At 41.3% G+C, this 22,357-nt stretch overlaps 1 protein-coding gene across 2 annotated transcripts in view; it reads right to left on the bottom strand.

Annotated features, from left to right (window-relative positions):
• Positions 1-20,929, bottom strand: part of gabrb1 (gamma-aminobutyric acid type A receptor subunit beta1) — a 71,964-nt gene extending 51,035 nt beyond the window's left edge. For both annotated transcript variants that reach the window (XM_054613342.1, XM_054613343.1), the window contains exons 1-3: positions 20,757-20,929; positions 20,588-20,679; positions 20,438-20,505 (exon numbers count right to left, since the gene is read on the bottom strand). In XM_054613342.1, coding sequence (XP_054469317.1) covers positions 20,438-20,505; positions 20,588-20,679; positions 20,757-20,833 — 237 coding nt within the window. In that variant the 5' untranslated portion in view covers positions 20,834-20,929. The remainder of the gene's footprint in view (positions 1-20,437; positions 20,506-20,587; positions 20,680-20,756) is intronic.
• Between the last annotated feature and the right edge of the window lie 1,428 nt (positions 20,930-22,357).

Raw genomic sequence — 22,357 nt, 5'->3', positions numbered from 1 at the left:
TTGCTCTCCCCATTCCAAGCTGGTGCACACTAATGCAGATTTTTTACAAGTGCCTACGTTTTTTCACATGCCTCATAGTATTTCAGTGCGTTTTTACTGTCTCTATGTCTATGCTGCTGTAATCCTGTAAATGTCCCCGCTGCGGGACTAATAAAGGATTATCTTAATTTATCTTATCTTATCTTTCAAGGTATTACACCCCATTTCCAGTCTTGTGGTTTGCAAATGTGTTTACATTCAATGCATTTTGGACTTTTGCCAAGGTGGCTATGACAAAATGTAACAGTCGTTGTATTGTTGCTTAAAACTGTGGTATAACAGAGTTTCACAATAGTGTTAGGAACAATAACAGACTTACGTTGCACCAAAAAAGAACCTGTTTGGTTTTCAATCAAATAATAGTGCTCAATGTGTTATTTGATTGAAAACCAAACAGGTTCTTTTTTAGTGCTCAATGTGTTAGTATAACCACATTTTATTTTATTTCCATTTTTTTTTTACTGAGCGTCAAATCATAACAGAAGCTATGTTACACATTCCATATAGAGCAGGTCTAAACCATTCTCTGTAATTTACAGAGACCCAACTGTCCTTGGGCAGGAGCAGGCTCTGGTTGGGCGACCATCTGCCTCAACCGGCTGGGTTAAAAAGAGAGAGAGGGACAGAGAGAGATACAGCAACAAAAATAATAGCACAACAGCTATAACAATAAGAGAAAAATGACAAATAATAGAATGATAATAATAACACTTCTAGTAATGGCAGAAATAATAAATAAATATGACTTCTATTACTAATAATAGCAGCAAGGGATATGCTGGTGTGAGGTATCATGTCTTTGGAAACACTGCAGGCGTTTGCGATGTATTTCTCATATTTACTGAATACTTTGTCCATGTGTTCAAAACCAACCGCTCTGTGTAATTGTTTTGTATATTGCAATTTTTCAAACTTGGACATGGCAGCATTAAAACAATGTGCAAGATATTTGATACAATTTCATTATAAGGGATTTGCCCTAATCTTAGGAGAGCACCACCACTTCTATTCCATGCTACTGTGATTCTTCTACTGTCATTGCTCTGTAAAATCTATCGAATTTGTTCCATGAACAAATCTACATTGTATTCATCATCTGCATTTAAAACTGCCTGTACATTGCTAGCTATGGAGGATCTTCTCAACACTACTTTCAAAACACTACCGGAGGGTGAATCCTCTAAAGCCTGCTCAATTACACCAGACAGCCTGTCACTGATGCTTGAGATGATAGATATGATTTTCTCTAAAAATCAAGATGCTGACACAGTTCAGAAGCATTTTAATCTGCCCCTTACTGATTCACTCACCATGCTGACCATGGCCTAGATTATTGTCTACTGTGGCATTCTGATTGCAGGTCAATATATTAACACCAACACCTAAAGACTCAACACCAAAGCAGCAGCAGGGAAAACGCAGTTAGCAATTTTCCTTACAGCAGACATCCTGTCTCTGACTCTGTTAGGCACTGCCTCAAGATTATCAAGACTGTTGTCTCTAACACCAGGACCTTAAGAGAAGCATTAGGAGCTGTCATGTCTTTGATATGTATACGACTCATATCACCTCTGCCAAAGGATGAATCTGCCCCCTATTGATTTAACCGCCCCATAATGACGGCGGCCTAGATTATTATTGCCTACCGCAACGTTCTGATTGTAGGACGATATATCATCATCAACACCTCCAGACTCTACACCACATGGAACAGCAGCAGGAGCAACATGGTTAGCTAATCACTCCACCCTCCTTTACAGTGAATGGAGTAATGTATAGGTTTTTAGTGCAACACCTCATGTTGGTAGAATCATATTTTACGTTAGACCCCTACGGCATATTGTCTCACAACACAACCTTCAACAGTGTCAGGAGCATTTATTTTAACTATGACACTACTCTTACAAGATGGGTAATAGCACTGGTAACATATTGGCCCTATTCAGATCCTCTATGGGTTTTAGAGGTTGTAAACAACACAGCAGATTTACTTTGTGTCATTTAGCATTTTTTTTAACTCATAGACCTCACCAACTTATTGTTATAACTCTGTAATTATTTTAATGATTTGACTATGCAATGGATAGATCAATTTAGCTCTTTATCAAGTTACACACACCATCTAGTCTCCCAACCTCATGATTTACAACAAATCAGCCCTCTGGTTGCGGTTGTGTTGTCTGTAACTTTTTATTCACAGGCTTGTTGCGTGAAGTTAGACAAATAAAAACAAATTGATACATACATGAAACAAAATTAAAGTGAATACAGATAGACTATATGAATTTAACACTTATCCTGTATCATGTTTAGGTTTTTTGGTAATGGATGGTAAATGGACTTTTTATAAAGCTCCTTTCTAGTCTTCAAACTACTCGTAACGCTGTACACTACATGTCAACATTCACCAGTTCACACACACATGGCAGAGGCTGCCATACAAGGTGCCATCGGCACACCTTGATCTAAACATCACGCACATTCACAAAGCGATTGCACAGCCTTCAGAAGCAATTTGGCTTTAGTATCTTGCCCAAGGACACTTTGACATATGGGGTACATCCCAAGTCTCGTATTTGTCGTCTCCTCGCTCCTCGATTGAACCGGAAGTCGTTCTGCGCCGCCATATTGACGGCCGTCCCTAAGCTCTTATTTTGGCTCTGAGGAGCGAGGATCGAGGTGCGATGAGGGATCTCTGAGGAGCCATGAGCGAGGATGCACAAGAGCATCCTTCCAGGAAGTGTTTTGAGGGCTGGCACGCCCCCTCATTGTTCATCAGTTATTTGATTGGACGCTGCAGCCGACCGTACTGATCTGATATAGCTCATCATCACTGGAGTTTCATACCAGAGTGATGACAGATCACAGATTGAGAAGTTAGAGAGAGAGTTAGAGAGTTGGAGAGTCTGTCTGTATGTCAGTAGAAACACTTTTTACATAATGTATCTTCATTTCCATTCATTCATATGAGGCTAATAATTCCTGAGTGTCGGTTTGATGAGTTATGTAATTCCAATTTACCCCGAAACATTGAGCCTAATAAATTAATTCCAGTGTTTAGGAGAAACCATAATCATATTCTGGATTATTTAATAATTATTTAACAATCCAAATTTAAAAACATACAGACGTTAATAATTAATAAATAAGACAAACGCATTCCGCCGGTAGAAATCGGTCCTGCGCTTATGAGCAGGACACAGAACACAGTATAAATACACAGAACACAGTATAAATACATAGATCACAGTATAAATACACAGAACACAGTATAAATACTCAGTGCAGTTTGTTAAACAGGTAACAGGCTGCAGAGAGGAATACATCTCTACTCTGGCAGTGATGATTACTTTGTGTCATTATTAATATTAGTACAGTGATGCTTACTTTGTGTCATTATTAATATTAGTACAGTGATGATTACTTTGTTTCATTATTAATATTAGTACAGTGATCATGTGTGCAGACTCAAAATCAAAAGTCTCTCCGGCCATTAAAGCCGACTGACAGCTGATCAGCGGTGCCATCATCAGAAACAGACTCATTTCTCTTAAAACACATTTCCTCGTTTCCTCTCTCCTCGCATGGTGAGGGAAAACGAGAATGCAATTAAGAGACTTGAGCTGTACCCATAGACTGGAGGAGGAGCTGGGGATCGAACCGCCAAACTTCTGATAAGATGATGACTCGCTGTATCTACCGCTCTACCACTCAGTCTGCGCACTTTTTTCCCTGCTTGGTTACTTTACGTTCTGCCCTTATCACTATAAGAGAAACTGATCTTTTATGCTGCTGCGGCTCTTTTAGACATCAATGAACACACAAAGTTTTTGAGGATAAAGTATCAAAAAGTAATTTACATGCTATCATTTAAATTACGTTCTTGTACAACGAAACTGTTAGTTTTTAAAAAAGCTATTATTATCCATGACTATATATATATATAAATAACTATTAAATACTAACCTGCAGTATCAGTACGAGGATTTTTTTCAATATCATTCAGGTTGGAAGAAAAGTGTGGATTGAAGTGTGGTTGAAATGTGATTCTTTATTTACAACATTTGCAGACAGTTTTGAATGAGAAGCCTACAAGAAGAGGCCGTAGTCACTGTGATGTCACCCACTGGTTTGTAAGTTAGTAATTTTTACGATCACGCTCTTTTGTGTGTTGTGTTTTGGCTGTCACCATCTTTTCATTTTTGCAACTAGAGGTGACACAAGGGGGGAGCTAAGTTCAACCAAAAGCTGAATAAGACACTTTTACGCAACCAAAAATCTTACAATCAACTTTAGTAAACTGAAAATTCACTGCTAAATGGTTAAAGTTCTGAGACAAAGACACTGAGAAGTCTTAGACCAGAAACAGCACTGTGGTAGCGACCTGTCTATCACAAGGTGGCCCCGCCCTAAAGCATACCCTGCACTTTAAATGGACCATGATTTACTAAATGAACATCATGCTGTATTGTATAAACTCATGTTTACAATGTTTACTGAGGGAATAAATCAAGAGAGAAGTTGAATCATTTTCTCATAGACTTCTACTCATAGACTATACAATCAGTGTTTTTTTTGCAAACAAAAGAGTATTTTACTTGGACAGTAAAATTTCAAACTACAGCTTCTGTCATTGTAGGCTTCTCTGCAAGGTTTTTTTCTGTCCGATGGTCTCACTGTCAACACAGCAGCTGGTTTGTGCTGATGCTCACTGTAGCTTTCTTCTACCCCATCATCACCTACTTCCTCTGTCTCTCAGCACTTTAGACGGCTGGAGAAGGAGAAATCACAGCTCAACCGTCATCTGCCACTCACTCATCTCTACAAGGGAGAAGTCAGGGATGACACACAGTGGCATGATTTCTGATGCTGCATTAACTGGCAAGCCGGAGTTCGTTCATGGACCTCATCACCGGTTCGGCCTTTTAAGGAGGGCCTGGACGTCACAGCTTTCTAGCTGCTTTGCAAAGCTGGCCGATGGTTCTCTAACACAGTTTTACAGGGAGAGGTGATGCAACTGCGGGTTAACAGAATTGATCGACAAGATTCTGAGACTGGCTTATTCTCTTCAGTTCTGCAGTGTCCCTCCCCATTCTTGAGCACAGACCCTGAAAAGGAGCCCAACAGGTCCAAAACATAGAACTGTATGAACGGACAAGGCACTGACCAGGATGCCGCTGTAAATGTGTCCCACATCCACCCCATCCAACAGGGCCCCGCTGCATGTAAAGTGTGCGCTGACTGGTCTGTCACCCGAATCCTTATGGTAGGAAGAGATGGCTCCTGCATAAACTTTAACAGTGGCATGAGACAGCCGTCCCACCAAACATTGCAAAAAGGAACAAAAAGACCCAACTGCACAGGACAGGGGATCTAGCTTCCTTTCGTTGCAGTAACGTTCAAGAAGCCACACTCCACAGTCGCTCTCCACAGGAAAGGAGCATGCTTCTTTACAACATCTAATAGTGATTCTAAATAAGGTAAGGACATCAAAGGGTATACTTTTGGCCAGTCAGCAAAATATGTTTTGCTTATATGTGGTAACAACTGTCTCTCACAGCAGCAATTATGCAGTCATCGTTGGCAAAAATTTGCAAATGTTGCTGAGGATTTATATTTGCGTAGAGCATAAGATAATAACAAGTCAAGAAGCACTGACTTGTTCTAGATGTTTAATTTGCATCAGCTGTGCAGCTCACGAAAGTTTATAAAAACAGCTCAATAATGCAGATTGTATAAAATATGGATATAGTCTAAATGATGTCACGCATAGCCGCAGCAGAGAAGACAATTAGCAGCTAGCAACCTGGTAAGGCAATCGCCTATTACTCAAAGTGACAACACTTTCAATTATGCCTAAATTTAAGCCTAAACTGGTGAGTTTAAAAATACCCCTGTACAGATGTCATTAATAGGGGATTTTACTGTTGAGTCCAAAACAGTTTTTTGTACATAGTTGTAAATTTATGTTTATCCATGCTTATTTCTGTTCTTATTTGGGCAATTTTAATATGGGTGTCTATGGGGAATGAGTCGCTTCAGGAGCCCCCCTTGAGTGGCCATAAAACTATTGTTGTTAAAGCCCAGTTAATTACATAAGTTTAAAAACATACTTACTGCTGCACAATTATATTCCCTTGCATTTTGCTTCAGTCAGGGCTCGGTACATAAAGGCTCCTTACTCATGAGTGTCAGCTTCTTGAGCAGTATTGCAGCGTGACATTTTGCAGTAGCACGCCTACAGTTCCGCAGACTGGATGCATTGCCTTAGGTCACTTTGATACCGGTACCTTTAGGTTATGGCGGATTTTAAGATATGAAAGCAAGCCTTCTTACCTATTCAAACATTTTCATATTCAAGCTATTTGTTATTTGATCCCAAATGTGTTTTACATTGCAGCTGAATGACAAAAAATGTCGTACACTCCATCATTTCCCCAAGGCGATGAGTAAAGTATTTTCTATTTTATAAGAATACATCTAATCATTATACTTTATGTTGAACTTCCGCATCTAAGCATATTTACACTTTGCTATATGACTGGCCATATTACACCAAAGTTAGATTAATCATATGTGTAGTTTTACATGGCTCTGCATGAATGCTTATGTTAACTTGTTTTTATCTTGTTAATGCTTGTAAGCGGAAGTTATCAATAAATCCGGTTTTGGGCATACCCTAACAAGTTATTATTTACAAAATTTGGCTGTTGAGCTAATTTTAACAAACGATATACCAGCGATTATACCTGCATTTACTATAAATGTACCCAATAAATATACAGGGTTAAAACTGACAATGGTGACGTTTGATTCATTCATTCTGATCTACTTCACTTAATACCGACCAGCTGTTATTGAATATGGCATGCCTATACATTTTTCCCTATGAAAAATGTAGGGATTCTGTCCTTTGAAACGCTACCATGCTTTTAATTTGGATAGTTACAATAAGTGTTTACTATGAATAAACCGCATAAGGCATAAATTCTTCAATAGGGAAAACAATAACGATGCTTCATGGTAAAATATTACACTTATTAACAAAGGGTAATTTGAAATAAAGGTCAGCATCTAATATAAGCCTGCTTCAAATAACAGCCTGCAGTTGAGGTAAATAAAGGTCCCAGTTTTTTGGGGGGTAAATATGGAAATCCCCTAATGCTTCATTAGAGGATTTCCTAATGCCATCAACGAACAACTGACTGTATTTGTCCAGGGTTTAAAATTGTGTCTGAGATTTTTGCCTTCACCCAAACACACTGCCAACATTTTTCCTAGGATCTACTATCCCCTGAAAAAAATGTCATCGCCTTTGGCAGTGAAGTCTATGGTTTATCCGGAGAAAAAGCAACAATGTTTCTGAAAATAGATTTTGCAGTTGTACTTTTCAAATGTCAATCCTGCAGACAGCAACAATTATCCAGCAGTGTTGGGGTGGAGGCAGAAAACTCAGAGACAGATAAATCTTGGCAGATAAAAGCATAATTATATGCATGTCTAGATACCACTAGAGGGGTGTGAGAATGTGTTTTTTTAATTTGTGTATACCAAGCCTTCACTACATCACTTTCTGAAATTTCTTTGTTTTTGTATTTCACACAGTTTTAAGTATTTTTCATTGGGGTGGCCTAGTTGGGGCAAAGGGATGTGTAAAGGTTGCCACAAGTTGCTGTGTATGTATGTGTATGTATGAATTTGTTTGAATGCATTCATTCTATTTTGGTAATATCAGTGTGCAAAATACCTGGTGGCAGTTCCCCAAAGCTACAGTTTACATTGAAGACCTACACAGACTCAAAACTCAATACAAAATACTTAATGGATGAAAGCCAGGCAACTGGGCTGTACACACTTTGCACATGCATTACCAAGGCGAATATCATTAACAATAAGTCCACTTACACAAACTACACTACACAACAACTACACATTGCAACATAATACGGACAACACACGCATGCACACGCTCGAACCCAATATACAGTCCTTAGCTTGGCTTATTCTAAGTGAAAAATGCGAGGCATTGTAAGCTTTTAAAATATATTTTAGTGACAATTGCACGTGACAAATAATTGTCCTATGATTTAAGAGACCCCCCCAAATTTTGCTACCACTGAAGTGTAAATCAAGTACTTAAGTAATCCGTATTTCGCACACTGAATAGTAGTCTGAAATTCAAATGAATATGCTACATGAATGCACATAACTGTGGATAGTCAGTCTCCTATTTTGCAGACCAATAATAGTCTAATAGTGTAAAACCTGTCCATGCCTAAAAGGAGTTACCCTCCCCCGCAGAATCACTGCTCCTGAACTGCCTGAAATGGCTCCATTGAATTCTCTCCTTCACTTCTGTAACTTTATGAGGTCATAATGTTACGGAAGTGACGTAAAACTCCTTCCGACTAGTTTGGCCCGCCCTTAAACAACAAAAGAGAGAGACGGAGCTGAAGCTCCGGAGGAAGAGTTTTTTGAAATGTGAAACATTGAACAATCACAACAGAGCGGGCTAGTTGACCAATCAGGGCAGACTTTGCTTTCTGGAGGGAGGAGCAAGCGCTACAACGGAGCATTTCAGAGAGAGGGTGAGAAGAGGTGCTGCAGGACAGCCAGGATGAGAAAAACAAGGCGGACTATGAGCATTAACGCATGTAAACATGTTGTAACTGTAACTTGAGATAAAAATATGTACCTGGAAAATAGCATATTAGGGCCTGTTTAACAATGACAAATACCTTTGTCTTAGCTTGTAGTGGATATGCTCAGTCTGGGCACTAGGTTTGTGTTTGTCACTAGGTTCATACTGCTGTGTCAGCCAGAATACCACTCAAGGCCACATCTCCAAAGCATGAAATAAAGAGCTGAGAGCAGGTGAATATGCTGTTTACTTCTTCCTCTTGAAGTAACATATGCAGGTATTCCAGTAGTCATGCAATAACAGCTGGGTAATTATGTCTGGCTGTGGTTTATAAAATGAGAAATAATTACCAATACAACTGAATGAAGAATAACATATATACATTCATTTCAACCATATACAGTAATATGCAAAATATACATAAAATGACTATACACATAAATCAGGCTGCATTACAAGGATATGACTTCATGCCTCTTAAACTGCAATAATTGTAAATAGAGGAAGAAAAATAAAAATCGCATTTCTCTCCCTTGTGCATTAGCACAGCATTCCAAAACACTCATTATATGAGATTTTTAGACATATCATAACACATAACAATGTGTTGAGTAACACTGAAGCTACTCCCCAGAAAAATTTGGGAAGCTAAACTACAGCAACATGGCAAAAGTAGTTTAACTACATCCAAGCAATTTTTTGTTCCTACATTGAACTAACTTCAATCCAAGTCAATGCTATTTATATAAAAATATATATGATATGCATCTATATGTAAACCTAATATACAGTGGGTACGGAAAGTATTCAGACCCCTTTAAATTTTTCACTCTTTGTTTCATTGCAGCCATTTGCTAAAATCGAAAAAGTTCATTTTTTTTCGCATTAATGTACACTCAGCAACCCATCTTGACAGAAAAAAACAGAAATGTAGAAATTTTTGCAAATTTATTAAAAAAGAAAAACTGAAATATCACATGGTCATAAGTATTCAGACCCTTTGCTGTGACACTCATATTTAACTCACATGCTGTCCATTTCTTCTGATCCTCCTTGAGATGGTTCTACTCCTTCATTGGAGTCCAGCTGTGTTTAATTAAACTGATTGGACTTGATTAGGAAAGGCACACACCTGTCTATATAAGACCTTACAGCTCACAGTGCATGTCAGAACAAATGAGAATCATGAGGTCGAAGGAACTGCCCAAGGAGCTCAGAGACAGAATTGTGGCAAGGCACAGATCTGGCCAAGGTTACAAAAGAATTTCTGCAGCACTCAAGGTTCCTAAGAGCACAGTGGCCTCCATAATCCTTAAATGGAAGAAGTATGGGATGACCAGAACTCTTCCTAGACCTGGCCGTCCAGCCAAACTGAGCAATCGTGGGAGAAGAGCCTTGGTGAGAGAGGTAAAGAAGAACCCAAAGATCACTGTGGCTGAGCTCCAGAGATGCAGTAGGGAGATGGGAGAAAGTTCCACAAAGTCAACTATCACTGCAGCCCTCCACCAGTCGGGGCTTTATGGCAGAGTGGCCCGACGGAAGCCTCTCCTCAGTGCAAGACATATGAAAGCCCGCATAGAGTTTGCCAAAAAACACATGGAGGACTCCCAAACTATGAGAAATAAGATTCTCTGGTCTGATGAGACCAAGATTGAACTTTTGGCGTTAATTCTAAGCGGTATGTGTGGAGAAAACCAGGCACTGCTCATCACCTGCCCAATACAATCCCAACAGTGAAACATGGTGGTGGCAGCATCATGCTATGGGGGTGTTTTTCAGCTGCAGGGACAGGACGACTGGTTGCAATTGAAGGAAAGATGAATGCGGCCAAGTACAGAGATATCCTGGAAGAAAACCTCCTCCAGAGTGCTCAGGACCTCAGACTGGGCCGAAGGTTCACCTTCCAACAAGACAATGACCCGAAGCACACAGCTAAAATAACAAAGGAGTGGCTTCGGAACAAGTCTGTGACCATTCTTGACTGGCCCAGCCAGAGCCCTGACCTAAACCCAATTGAGCATCTCTGGAGAGACCTGAAAATGGCTGTCCACCAACGTTCACCATCCAACCTGACAGAACTGGAGAGGATCTGCAAGGAAGAATGGCAGAGGATCCCCAAATCCAGGTGTGAGAAACTTGTTGCATCATTCCCAAGAAGACTCATGGCTGTACTAGCTCAAAAGGGTGCTTCTACTCAATACTGAGCAAAGGGTCTGAATACTTATGACCATGTGATATTTCAGTTTTTCTTTTTTAATAAATTTGCAATAATTTCTACATTTCTGGTTTTTTCTGTCAAGATGGGTTGCTGAGTGTACATTAATGCGAAAAAAAATGAACTTTTTTGATTTTAGCAAATGCTGCAATGAAACAAAGGGTGAAAAATTTAAAGGGGTCTGAATACTTTCCGTACCCACTGTATCTTGAATTTACAATATACATTATATCAATGCACATTTAAATCCAACATCTATGGACAATCATGCATCTTTCAAACACAGCTTCAAAGATTCGAACTATTCGGTACATCCCTATTAAACCCATCCGACTAACCCGACCTCCTCCACAATAAAGTCAGCAAATTTGGAAATTAGTAATTATATGTTGCTTAAATCTTGTCAAGTATACTGCAGGATTACATGTTTTTCAGTCTAGTTCAGTATGAATTTTATCAGATTTAGAGAGCAGTATACCAGCTTGGTTGATGTAAAAACACTCCAAATCATTCAGTGGCTAGGGACTGGCTGGAATTAAGATGAATTAAATGACTACTAATAGACAAAACAACCAGATCCATTACTATGTAATCTTATTAGTTGGATGTCAGTTTAATGTAGATCGATGTTGATGGGACTGAAGGCAAGCATTTTCATTACCATCTGATAAGCTGCTTATTGCTTGTATGCTGATGCTATTGATTGATTTTGGCAGCAGCAAGCTTTCTACAGCCTCTTGGGCAGTGTTGTTTATCAGAAGATTTGTTCTTAAAACACACCACACTCATAGAGTTCATGCAAAGACATGCTCAAAAATCTCAACGAAGTACACTGTGACGCTTATTCAGACCAATTTATTGTGGTTGTCATGATAACAAATGTACTTTTCCTCATCAGAAACAAAACATATTTCAAACTGTTCTGCTAGAGTTCAGCTACAAACAGAGTCCAAAGCCCTGGATGTGACCAGTACACCAAGATAATTCTGTTGTGTAGAATCCCAAAGTCACAAGGCTGGATAGACCTGATATTTCTCTATATCGAAAATCATTAGAAATCATTAGAAAAAATATGTACAGCTTAACCGTCATTAAAAAACATTGACTTCTGCCATCTGCTTCTCGTGTTTTATTCAACAGGAGTTCTAACGTCAAATGGCTAGGATTTGGCAGCATTTAGAGGTGAGGTTGCAGACTGCCACCGATGGAAACTTATCCTGTGTGCCAAATATAAAGTAGGTAATTCTCCTACACACTTGGAAAAAAATGGCACTATCTAGAGCCACTTTGTGGTTTATCCATTATGGTCTACTGTAGAAACATGGTGGCTGGCTCCCCGAAGATGACCAGCTCCTCATGTAAATGCATAAACTGCTCATTCTAAAGCAACACAACTATTCTTATTTTAAGGTTATTATACACAAAATAAATCACAATAATTAAAAGATCCTCCTAAATATTACACTTTGTACCTTCAACTTATTCAATTAAGACAGCCACCTACAGTTAGATAGCCTAAAATGAATCAGCTTGGTGCAGTTGATAAACCACAAATTGAAACAGGAACGAAACCATAACTTTACTGGTCAAAAACATGGATGTCAAAATACTATTCAAAGCAAACAATTTGTAATGATCCACTATGAAATATGTACATCTCCAGATGTATCATTAACAAACATTTTCCGGTGAAAAAAACAGGCTTAGCTCTATACTTGACCTGTGGGTAATACGCTCCTCAAATCATGAGTTTGCGTTCGCCCACTGAAAAGTTGTATAAGCATTACATTACGGTCATTTAGCAGACGTTTTTATCCAAAGCGACTTACAATCAGTAGCTCAAAGCTTATATTACATATCATTACATATCATCCACCCATTCACACACTGATGACGGGGGCGGCTGTGGCGTAGTGGAGAGCAAGGTAGTTCTCCAATCAGAGCGTCGGTGGTTCGATACCCGGCTTCGGCAGTCGATGTGTCCTTGGGCAAGACACTTAACCCCAAGTTGCTCCCGAAGGCTTGCCATCGACTGGATGTTGAATGAATGTTAGTTAATAGTCTGATGGTGGCACCTTGCATGGTAGCCTGTCATCAGTGTGTGAATGGGTGAATGATATGTAATATACTACTGATTGTAAGTCGCTTTGGATAAAAGCGTCTGCTAAATGACTGTAATGTAATGTAATGTAATGATGACAGGGCTACCATGCAAGGTGCCACCATCAGACTCTAACTAACATTCAAACAACATCCAGTCCACACCGATGGGGTTAAGTGTCCCAAGGACAACTATTTGTTAATCACAGCAGCCCACCTACTTTTTTTTAACGCCAAAGCAGAGAAGTTGGGGGCCCCAGCCAACCCAGGTAGTACCTAACAGGACTGGGTAAAGCCATGGCCTAACCTTGCAGGGGTCAAAAGTCAAGCAGTAGTTACCCTGCTCACCATGTTACCCAGTTCAACAAGGAACACAGGGACATGTAGGTGTATAATGCCCTGACGTTAGAGTATGCGTGGACCACAGTGGGAGGTCTTTCCCTGCCTGCCTATTGGCTTGGGAGATGCACTCACAATGCCACCCTGCCAAATGTTTCTTGCATAGGCTTAACCAACCACCTCATACCAGGGGCACACAAACAACTCAGTGTGCCTGTTGGGGGTTGGTGTTAAATAGAACATGCCAACAATGAACTGGTCAAAGCAGATGTCACTTTTGAAGGAGGCCACTCATCCAAACAGCATTCCCTTTAACAGGTGTTTTTGGGATCCCCAGAAGCGTAGGTAATTCTCTACTGATGAGTGAATGGTAACCAAGCATTGCTTGTGCTTCACGGCATCCAAGCAAAGGTTGGCAGACCACCTCTACAGGCACTGAATGTGAAGCAGCCCCAGTGAGACCACTGGTTGGGTAGCTGCTATGAACCTCAGCACTTGCATGGCGGTCAACGCCGTCACCGTCATAGCCTGCATGCATCAAACCACCAGATACTCCACTTGTTGGTGTGGTAGGGGGGTTGCTCTTCTGTTGGAGGTGCAGGTGGCCAGGGAATAGCCGAATGGCGACCTATTGTAGTTGTAGACTCTGTCTTGCGGGCAATGCGTTGAGATACAAAATGGGTCTGAAGTCTCCCGTCTTTTTGGGAACTAAATACACATAGTAACCCCCCCTGTCGTGAGTGGGGACGACACAGCAGTTGACACAGCAGTTACAGTTTCCATAAGGTGCCCGGAGTTCTGCTGCTATCTCCTCCACGGAGGATTGATCAACCTCCTCGACCCCATTAACGGGGGATGGATGCTGCAGAACTGGACAGAACCCAGTCTTAGTGTCATGGTTATCCTTTCTGTTGACAGCCATGATATCCTGTCTCGGCCCTCTCTGCTCACATCTCTTACATTTAAACACATTATGATAACATCTTATTTTACTTTGATCAATACTCATTTTTACTGAATCACACCAGAAGTACCATGAATGCTAGGGGTGTAACAGTTCAAAAAAGTCACAGTACGGATTATGCACAGTTTTAAGTCAAGGACAAATATAACTTTAAGAAATGTCTCCATCACCTGTTTTTGCATGGAATGCTGGGATAGCCAGTGTTTGACATATAAAGGACGAATATCAATGTTTCCCTAGACATGAATGCATGCCGTGTCCTTTTTGCATGGAGAGCTGTGCATCACCCAGGCAGAAACAGTGTCACAGCCAATCAGTCTACATGTTGGGAGAAGGAGCCGGACCTCGGCGACGTGTATCAAAACCTTGCATCGCAACACCGTCGCATTAACTCACCAGCTTCCCTTGCATCTGACAGCTCAGCATGTCTGATGACTAAGGCCAATGCGGTCCTGACAATGATTTAAAATCCCCTTGTAATCTGTCCACTTACTGCCAAGTTCAGTAGAGCTTTACAAGCATACCTTGTAGGCCTTGTCCCCCAGATTCACGTCGATATATGGGACAAGGTTGTTTGATTTGTCACACTGTGACATGAGAAATGTCCTCAGGGAAGTCTTAAGGAGGCAGCCACTTCTACCTGGCTCTTTGTCTTTATGTTAACCTGGGATAAGTTGGTCCATCCTTCGATGCAACGCTTCGGTCCAGAACAAGAAAGATACACTGCTGGAAAGATGGCCATGAAAACTGGTATGAACACTTATGGTCCCCAGAAGATGAATCCTAATCATTCTAATTCTAGGGGCGGCTGTGGCTCAGTGGAGAGCAGGTTGTCCTCCAATCAGAGGATCGGCGGTTCGATCCTGGCTCCGGCAGTCCATGCCGATGTGTCCTTGGGCAAGACACTTAACCCCAAGCTGCTACCGCAGGCTGTTCCTGCGGTGTATGAATGTTAGTTAGGGTCCTGATGGGCAGGTGGCACCTTGCATGGTAGCTCCTGTCACCAGTGCATGAATGGGTGTGAATGGGTGAATGATTAGTAATGTAAAAGCAATTTGAGTGGTCGGAAGACTAGAAAAGCGCTATACAAGTACAGTCCATTACCATTTACCCCTTGAGCTTTGGTCTAAAATATGGAATAACATGAAATAAATGGCTGCATTTTAATGAAGTTGGCTGTGGATATTAATGGTCTCCAGAGAATGGTTTATCTTTCTTTCAGTGATCCCCTCGCTTTTCCAGTAAAGCCACTATAAAACTAGTGCTACTTGCACCCAAGAATTATCAGTGTGGTTTGCCATCTGATTCAGATTCTGATTCTGATATGAAACAGACTGAGATTACTCATGCTCCCCAATGATGAACCCTTCCCATTTCAAACTCTCCACAAACGTTCCTCTAATTCCACTCCAATGCCAAACTTTCCAACCTCATATCGTAATCTCAGAGGTGGGTAGAGTAGCCATGAATTGTTCTCAAATAAAAGTACAGTAACTTTGCAAAATAATACTCAATTACACGTAAAAGTGGCCATCAAAATAAACTGCAGCACCTCTTCTCACCCTCTCTCTGAAATGCTCTGTTGTAGCGCTTGCTCCTCCCTCCAGAAAGCAAAGTCTGCCCTGATTGGTCAGCTAGCCCGCTCTGTTGTGATTGGTCAACGTTTCACGTTTCAAAAAACTCTTCCTCCGGAGCTGACAGTCTGCAGTCTTAACCAATACACCATGGTAGTTGTGAACTTTAGCTCTACCTTTTTATTTTATGTTTGAGTGCGGGCCAAACTAGCCAGAGAGTTTTACGTGACTTTCATTACATTATGACCTCATAAAGTTACAGAAGTGAATGAGAGAATTCAATGGAGCTGTTTCAGGCAGCTCAGTAGCAGTGTGTCTGAGGGGAGGGTTAACTCCTTTTAGGCGTGGACTTCAGGTTTTACACTCTACGGACCTTTTACATGTACACAAATATATATAACACACTAAAGACGAGGGAAAATGTGGAAAAGTATAATAGGGCCACAAAATATTAATTTGCGTATATATTTGACCAGTCAAATCAAATTTTTTACAGGATATTCAACCTTTGTTTCTTCATCATGCATTACATACTTTACTTCTTTTTTACAGGGATTGTACGAAGGCAATTAAGTAGACCGTGAATATGAGATATGAATTTACAGATAATTCCAAGTCCTTGTGGCATTGTGGAGTTTGGATAATGTAATTTTGCAAGTAACACTCTCTGTCTTCTTGCCTCTTCTCAGTACATTTTGTTCGTGCACCCTCTGGAGTAAGAAGCCGAGAAACGCACAGGCGATTGTTATAAAACAGCAGTATTAGAATAAATATTTTTTTTACATAAAGAAGGGAAACATTACATATTACATTCAATGGCTAAATGACAAGAAGGCACAAATAAGTACAAATTTGTTGTTGACAGCGTTTCTAAAAGTGTGTTAAGTTACCCCAACTCAATAAATCACTACAACATTACAATTTTTTAGTGAGTTAATAATGGGACTTTCTGAAAACTTAGGCGCTGTGCTTTGAATTACACACAAGGCACAGCGGCATTAACTTATTTTTTTATTTGTAATTATCTATCCTGACACTTCAAAATCATCCTTCAAGATCTAATGGTGACTGAGCTTTTTTGGGACAACCGGCTCTGTAGCAGGTCGTTTTACACTAGAATCTAATCTACAAAAAAGTACTGTGCATTGATACATTTGATTGACAATTAACAAAACAATGCTAATCATATTTTCCCTCAACAGTAACATAGTGTGTTATCCAGTGGAGGATACTTATGTATATCTATAAATTATTAACACTGGTAACAGATGAGCGAAAAAAAGGATAGAAATCAGTAAAATAGAACCAGAGGGATTGTTTTTTTGTAGAGTCCTGCAGGGATAACATGTGTCCCAAAATTTGTGACACACCTTTTGTTCGGCAAGAAAACATTTTCATAAACGAAAAACCACTTTTATGATACTCACACAATTGCAATTGCCATAAGAAAAAATAAATGATATATATATATATAAATGATATACACATACGATTAGCACTGATGCTACTGCTACTACAACTACTGCTACTGATACAAATTCTTCACTATTGCTACCAATACTGCTACTACTGCTACCAGTAGGCTAGTGCAACTACTCCTACTTTTATTACTTATACTAATGCTACTACTGCAAGTGCAACCGCAACTGCTGTTGCTACTTCTACAACTATTTCCGCTGCTAACACTACTTCTACTACTACTACTACTGCTACAACTACTGCTGATGATATTACTGCTACAGTACTACAAATTTGAGTTTGAAACTGCTTAACAGCAGTGAATTTACGCTCTTGGCTTCCTTTAGTTTATGCATTCAACTTCCAACTCTGTGAGTGTCACATTTTAACTACCATGTTTTTCACCAGTGCAGCTCAATGCTATGGGGCTTTAACATCTTTCAGGCAAGTCACTTCAAACTGCTGCATTTTCAGCAATGCGGTGCAATTAACTTTATCTTTCAGCATGCAAAATGCCTTTACAAGTTATTATAATTGCTTCTCCGTATCTTCTTTGAACCTTTTGTCCTAGAAACCACATTCAAATGTTAAAATGTAGATTTTTTTCAGGAGATGCTTTTACTTTTCTTAATTCTTTATAACATTTTTAAGTGATTTTAAGTGTTCAAAATTATAATGGCAGTCTATGAGGACCTTGGCGAACCAATGATCTCTGGTTCAGCTCCCGTCTACTACTACTACTACTTCTCATACTGCTGCTTCTAACACAACTATGACTGCTTCAACGTTTCTGCTCTTTACTACCACTGTATTCAGTGGAATCATCTCAGGTGGTGCTAAAGCAAAGTTAAAACATTAAACCTGATATTTCTCCAATTATTTTGTCTTTAAAAGATAAAACAAACTCACATCATCTTACTTGATATGAATTGCCATAACTTTTGTATTAATATTGATAGTATAATATTCCATGCTAACCAAATTCAGCAAAGTTGTACACATGGGGATGCTGAACAAGTTTGAAGCACAGTCTGATACAATTTCACCTTTAGGTTACACAAAAATATTTGAGAAACTGTTTTGCATCTACAGAATGCAATCTCTGTGTTCAAGCAGATTCCCTAGCTTGTGAGACAAAATTACACATTGCAGTTTCAGGCTCTGACAGAAAAGTGAATGACTCGAACACTGTAACAGTTATTCCAAAGCTGAATGTAAATGTGTTTTACCTTGAATGGGAATTGTAAGAAAGCAAATACACCCCGCAAGCCAATGACAAAAGTTCTGCTTTTGTTTTCACCACTCGGCTCCCACTTTGAGGATGAGTCCCTAGAACTACTTGGGCAATTTTCAGGACCTGTTGCTAAATCCAAGTTCCACATACTTTCAGGAACTGAAAAATTCCTTATCGTGATTGTTGACACCACATTAAAACAAGGACAACAACAACATGTTCAACTACAGTGACCACCATTCTACTGTGTCTGTACGGAGCAGGACAACTTATTTAATGACCCAGAAAAACAGAAGTTAGAGCTTTAGCGTCTTGACTTTGAAACAGAATAATTGAACGGGGTACAGTTCCTAGAGGTATTAAATCAATTCCTTTGCCCTTGATTGGATCGTTAAACCGTTGGTGGGCTTAGAATGTTGCCCATTCGGAGCTACAGAGGGCTGTGGCACCACACACATCACCCATGTCTGCAAAAGTTTCAGATTTTTTTAAAATAATGGATGTCATGATATTATTGGTGGAAACCTGTTGGGTCTAGCTACCTGAACACACACACTTTTTTGTTTTATAGGGACTTTTTTTTAGATTGTGATAAAAAATATGAAGAAATTGGTTATTTGAAATGTTTTGGCCTTTTGTAAAATAGGTGCACAATATGACCGAGGACTTGATCTAAAAGGGTGAAAAGGGCATTTTTCATTTTACCTCGACATTCAGAAAAAGTATGGGGACAATGTTTAACCAAAACCTTTCAAACTAAGCAAAACAAGACTTGGTAGAATCAATACCTGAACAACTGAAAAGCAACTGCCCAGCTGTTTTAGTCAATGAATGAGAATTGTTTTTTAAAGTTAGTAAGCTATATTTTCAGCAGTCTACGTGACAATGTCTTAATCCCTACAGCAGACAGCCTCGTGGACCTCTCACAGCTGGTTCTGCTAGAACACTGGACGCTGCATTGTTCCCTGGATTAAGTGGACAAATCATGTTTTGTAGACACTGCTTTTCCACTGACAGCCGTTATATAATAACCGCACCGAGGCCAGAAAACGGCCAGAAATACGCACACAGACGTCTTATTTCTTTCAGTCAGTTACTCCCGCCGCTAGCTGGCCCTCTCAGATACCGGGCCACACGGATATGTGTGTGAAATCACCAAACAGCCTTGCCTTCTCCCCTTCTGTCTCAGCCTCTTTCCGCTCTCTCTCACCCTATTTCCGCTCTTTCTCTCTCCCTCTCTCTCCCTCAGTTTCTCCCTCTCTCTGGCTCTCCCACCCTGTTTCCACTCTCTTTCTCCCTCTCTCTCTCTTTCCGCTCTCTCTCTCTCTCCCCCTCACTCTCATCTTATTTCTGCTCTCTCCCTCACTCTCATCTTCTTTCTGCTCTCTCCCTCACTTTCTCCCTCTCTCTCTCTTTCCGCTCTCTCTATCTTTCTCTCTCTCTCTCCCTCACTCTCATCCTCTTTCTGCTCTCTCTTCCTCTCTCTGATTCTACGTGATCTAATTCTCCATGTCTGTCTCTCTCTGGTTATTCTCAGCCTCGGACGGTTTGGACACCGCAGGGAAGTACTTGATGCATACGAATTGGCTTTGACACATTGCGGAAAACTGGTCGTGCGTGTGTGTGTGTGTGTGTGTGTGTGTGTGTGTGTGTGTGTGTGTGTGTGTGTGTGTGTGCGTGTGTGTGCGTGCGTGTGGTGTGCGTGTGTGCGTGTGATTCCTTCAGGAGCGGTGCTGCACTGAGTACAGAGGAGAACCGGACTTGTCTCCTCTCCATCCGTCTGAGGCAGAGCGCGCTGAGAGGAGAGACACTCGCCCGCCATGTGTCACGTGCACGCGGCCTCACGCTGCAGGAGAAGGTGGAGGGAACTCACCATGTTGACTTCAGACACCATGTCGATGCTGGCGATGTCTATGCTCATGCCCACGTCCACAGGCGCGCCTGTTAAGGACATGACAGCAGAGTGTAAGCGCGAGGCACACGCGAGGCACATGAACGCAGCGTGTGACACCGTGCACGTTACCTCCAAAGTCAGGCCGCAGACGGATGTCGTAGCCCTTCAGCAGCTTGTCCACCGTGGCTTTCACGAAAGACATGTTGCTGGGCTCGTTGGCACTGCGGACAGACACAAGGACACGTTACAGGCCGGCCTGAAATATCAGCCTGCTTATGAAATGACAGCCAGCGCTCACCTCTGCGCCCCGCACACGACAGACGCCAGCAGGGGGAGGCAGAAGAACCCCCAGCGTCCGCGCTCCACAGTCCGCATCACGGACTCCGATCCGGCCCACGACTTTGACACAAGGTCTCAGGGAAGCAACTCAGGCTGCACAACGACTCCGAGTGCAACGCATGCGCGAGGTTTCATCAACATCCAAGCGTCACTGGCAAGGTGAGAGCAGACGAAGCTCCGGTGGAACAAGACCAGCAGCCTATCGGCGCGGAGAGCTCACTGGATGGAGCGGGACATGCATTCTGCCGGCACGCGCACCGGACCCGCAGGAACACACAGCAGGTCTGCGGCAAAGCTTCCCGTCCGCCTCGCGCTGCCGCTCAGTGTGAAGACGTTAAGCAATGAGCAGTGAGCGCGGCTCCGCGGTCACCTTTAGTACGCCGGGAGGGGGGGGGAGAGAGAGAGGGAGGGGGGAGAGAGAGAGAGAGGGGGAGAGAGGGGGGGAGAGAGGAGAGGGAGAGAGAGAGAGAGGGGGAGAGAGAGGGAGAGAGAGAGGAGAGGGAGGGGAGAGAGAGAGAGACAGAGAGAGGGGGAGAAAGGGAGAGAGAAAGATAGAGGGAGAGGGGGAGAGAGAGAGAGGGGGGGAGAAAGGGAGAGAGAAAGATAGAGGGAGAGGGGGAGATAGAGAGGAGAGGGGGAGAAAGGGAGAGCCGTCATGCAACACCAGCACGTCTGAGGAGCTGCGCATTTTCGGGGCTCCACCAGTCTTTTCGCGTCAAGGGCTGCACAGCAACTCAATTATTATTTTAAATCCCAGGCAACTATGGATGTACTCTGTTTGGACCGCAGTGGGTGAAGGAATGGATATCTACTCTGTGTCATACATTGGTTGCAGATTTAAATAATTTGTTAAGATTACACGTTGTCATAATTCCAATACAATCAATGAAATGCAATGATTCCTCACACCCTTCTGCCACTCCTGGAAACATTTAAAGACCTAAGGAACCCTGTGAAGGACGATGCAGCTTCTTTAAGAACACTGAAGGATCACCTGGACAATAAACACGCCTGCATTACCACAGCTTCCTAAAGTGGGCTAAACCAGGCTAATAGATGTATATGTTTATAATCATAATGATTATTTGGTGTATGAAATGTTTTTCAAAATGCACAAAAAGCAGTGACAGGACAAAGGGAGCCATAACTACAACAGGATAGAAGAGATATTACCCTCCGAGGAACTGAAGAGAGAGGATGTTGATAGATGATTTGTGTTTCAGGTGACATTAAAATGCCCGTATCTGCATTTATGAAGTTATTTTAGAAGACAAGGCCCCTGAGGGTCAGCTGCCTGCCTTGTCCCGTTGGTAAACCAGCCTGTCTACATGTTGAAGTGCAGGGAATTATAAAATGAAAATTATTATTATCTTATGCTAATTATGCCATCGTTGCTGAAATATAAACCTTTCTAAACCTTTCTAAACCTTTCATGGCTATTCACAGATAATATCTGACTGTGCTCCTGTGACACCACAGTTCTGGCATCCAATTCAAATGCTGCCCTCTTACTCTCTTTGCTTGTGTTTCAAAGTTAGAGTTTCAAATCTGTTCTGATAT

This window comes from Anoplopoma fimbria, chromosome 15, assembly GCF_027596085.1.
Source record: "Anoplopoma fimbria isolate UVic2021 breed Golden Eagle Sablefish chromosome 15, Afim_UVic_2022, whole genome shotgun sequence".
Taxonomy (NCBI): Eukaryota; Metazoa; Chordata; class Actinopteri; order Perciformes; family Anoplopomatidae; genus Anoplopoma; species Anoplopoma fimbria.
This window is presented reverse-complemented; position numbering and strand designations above follow the sequence as displayed.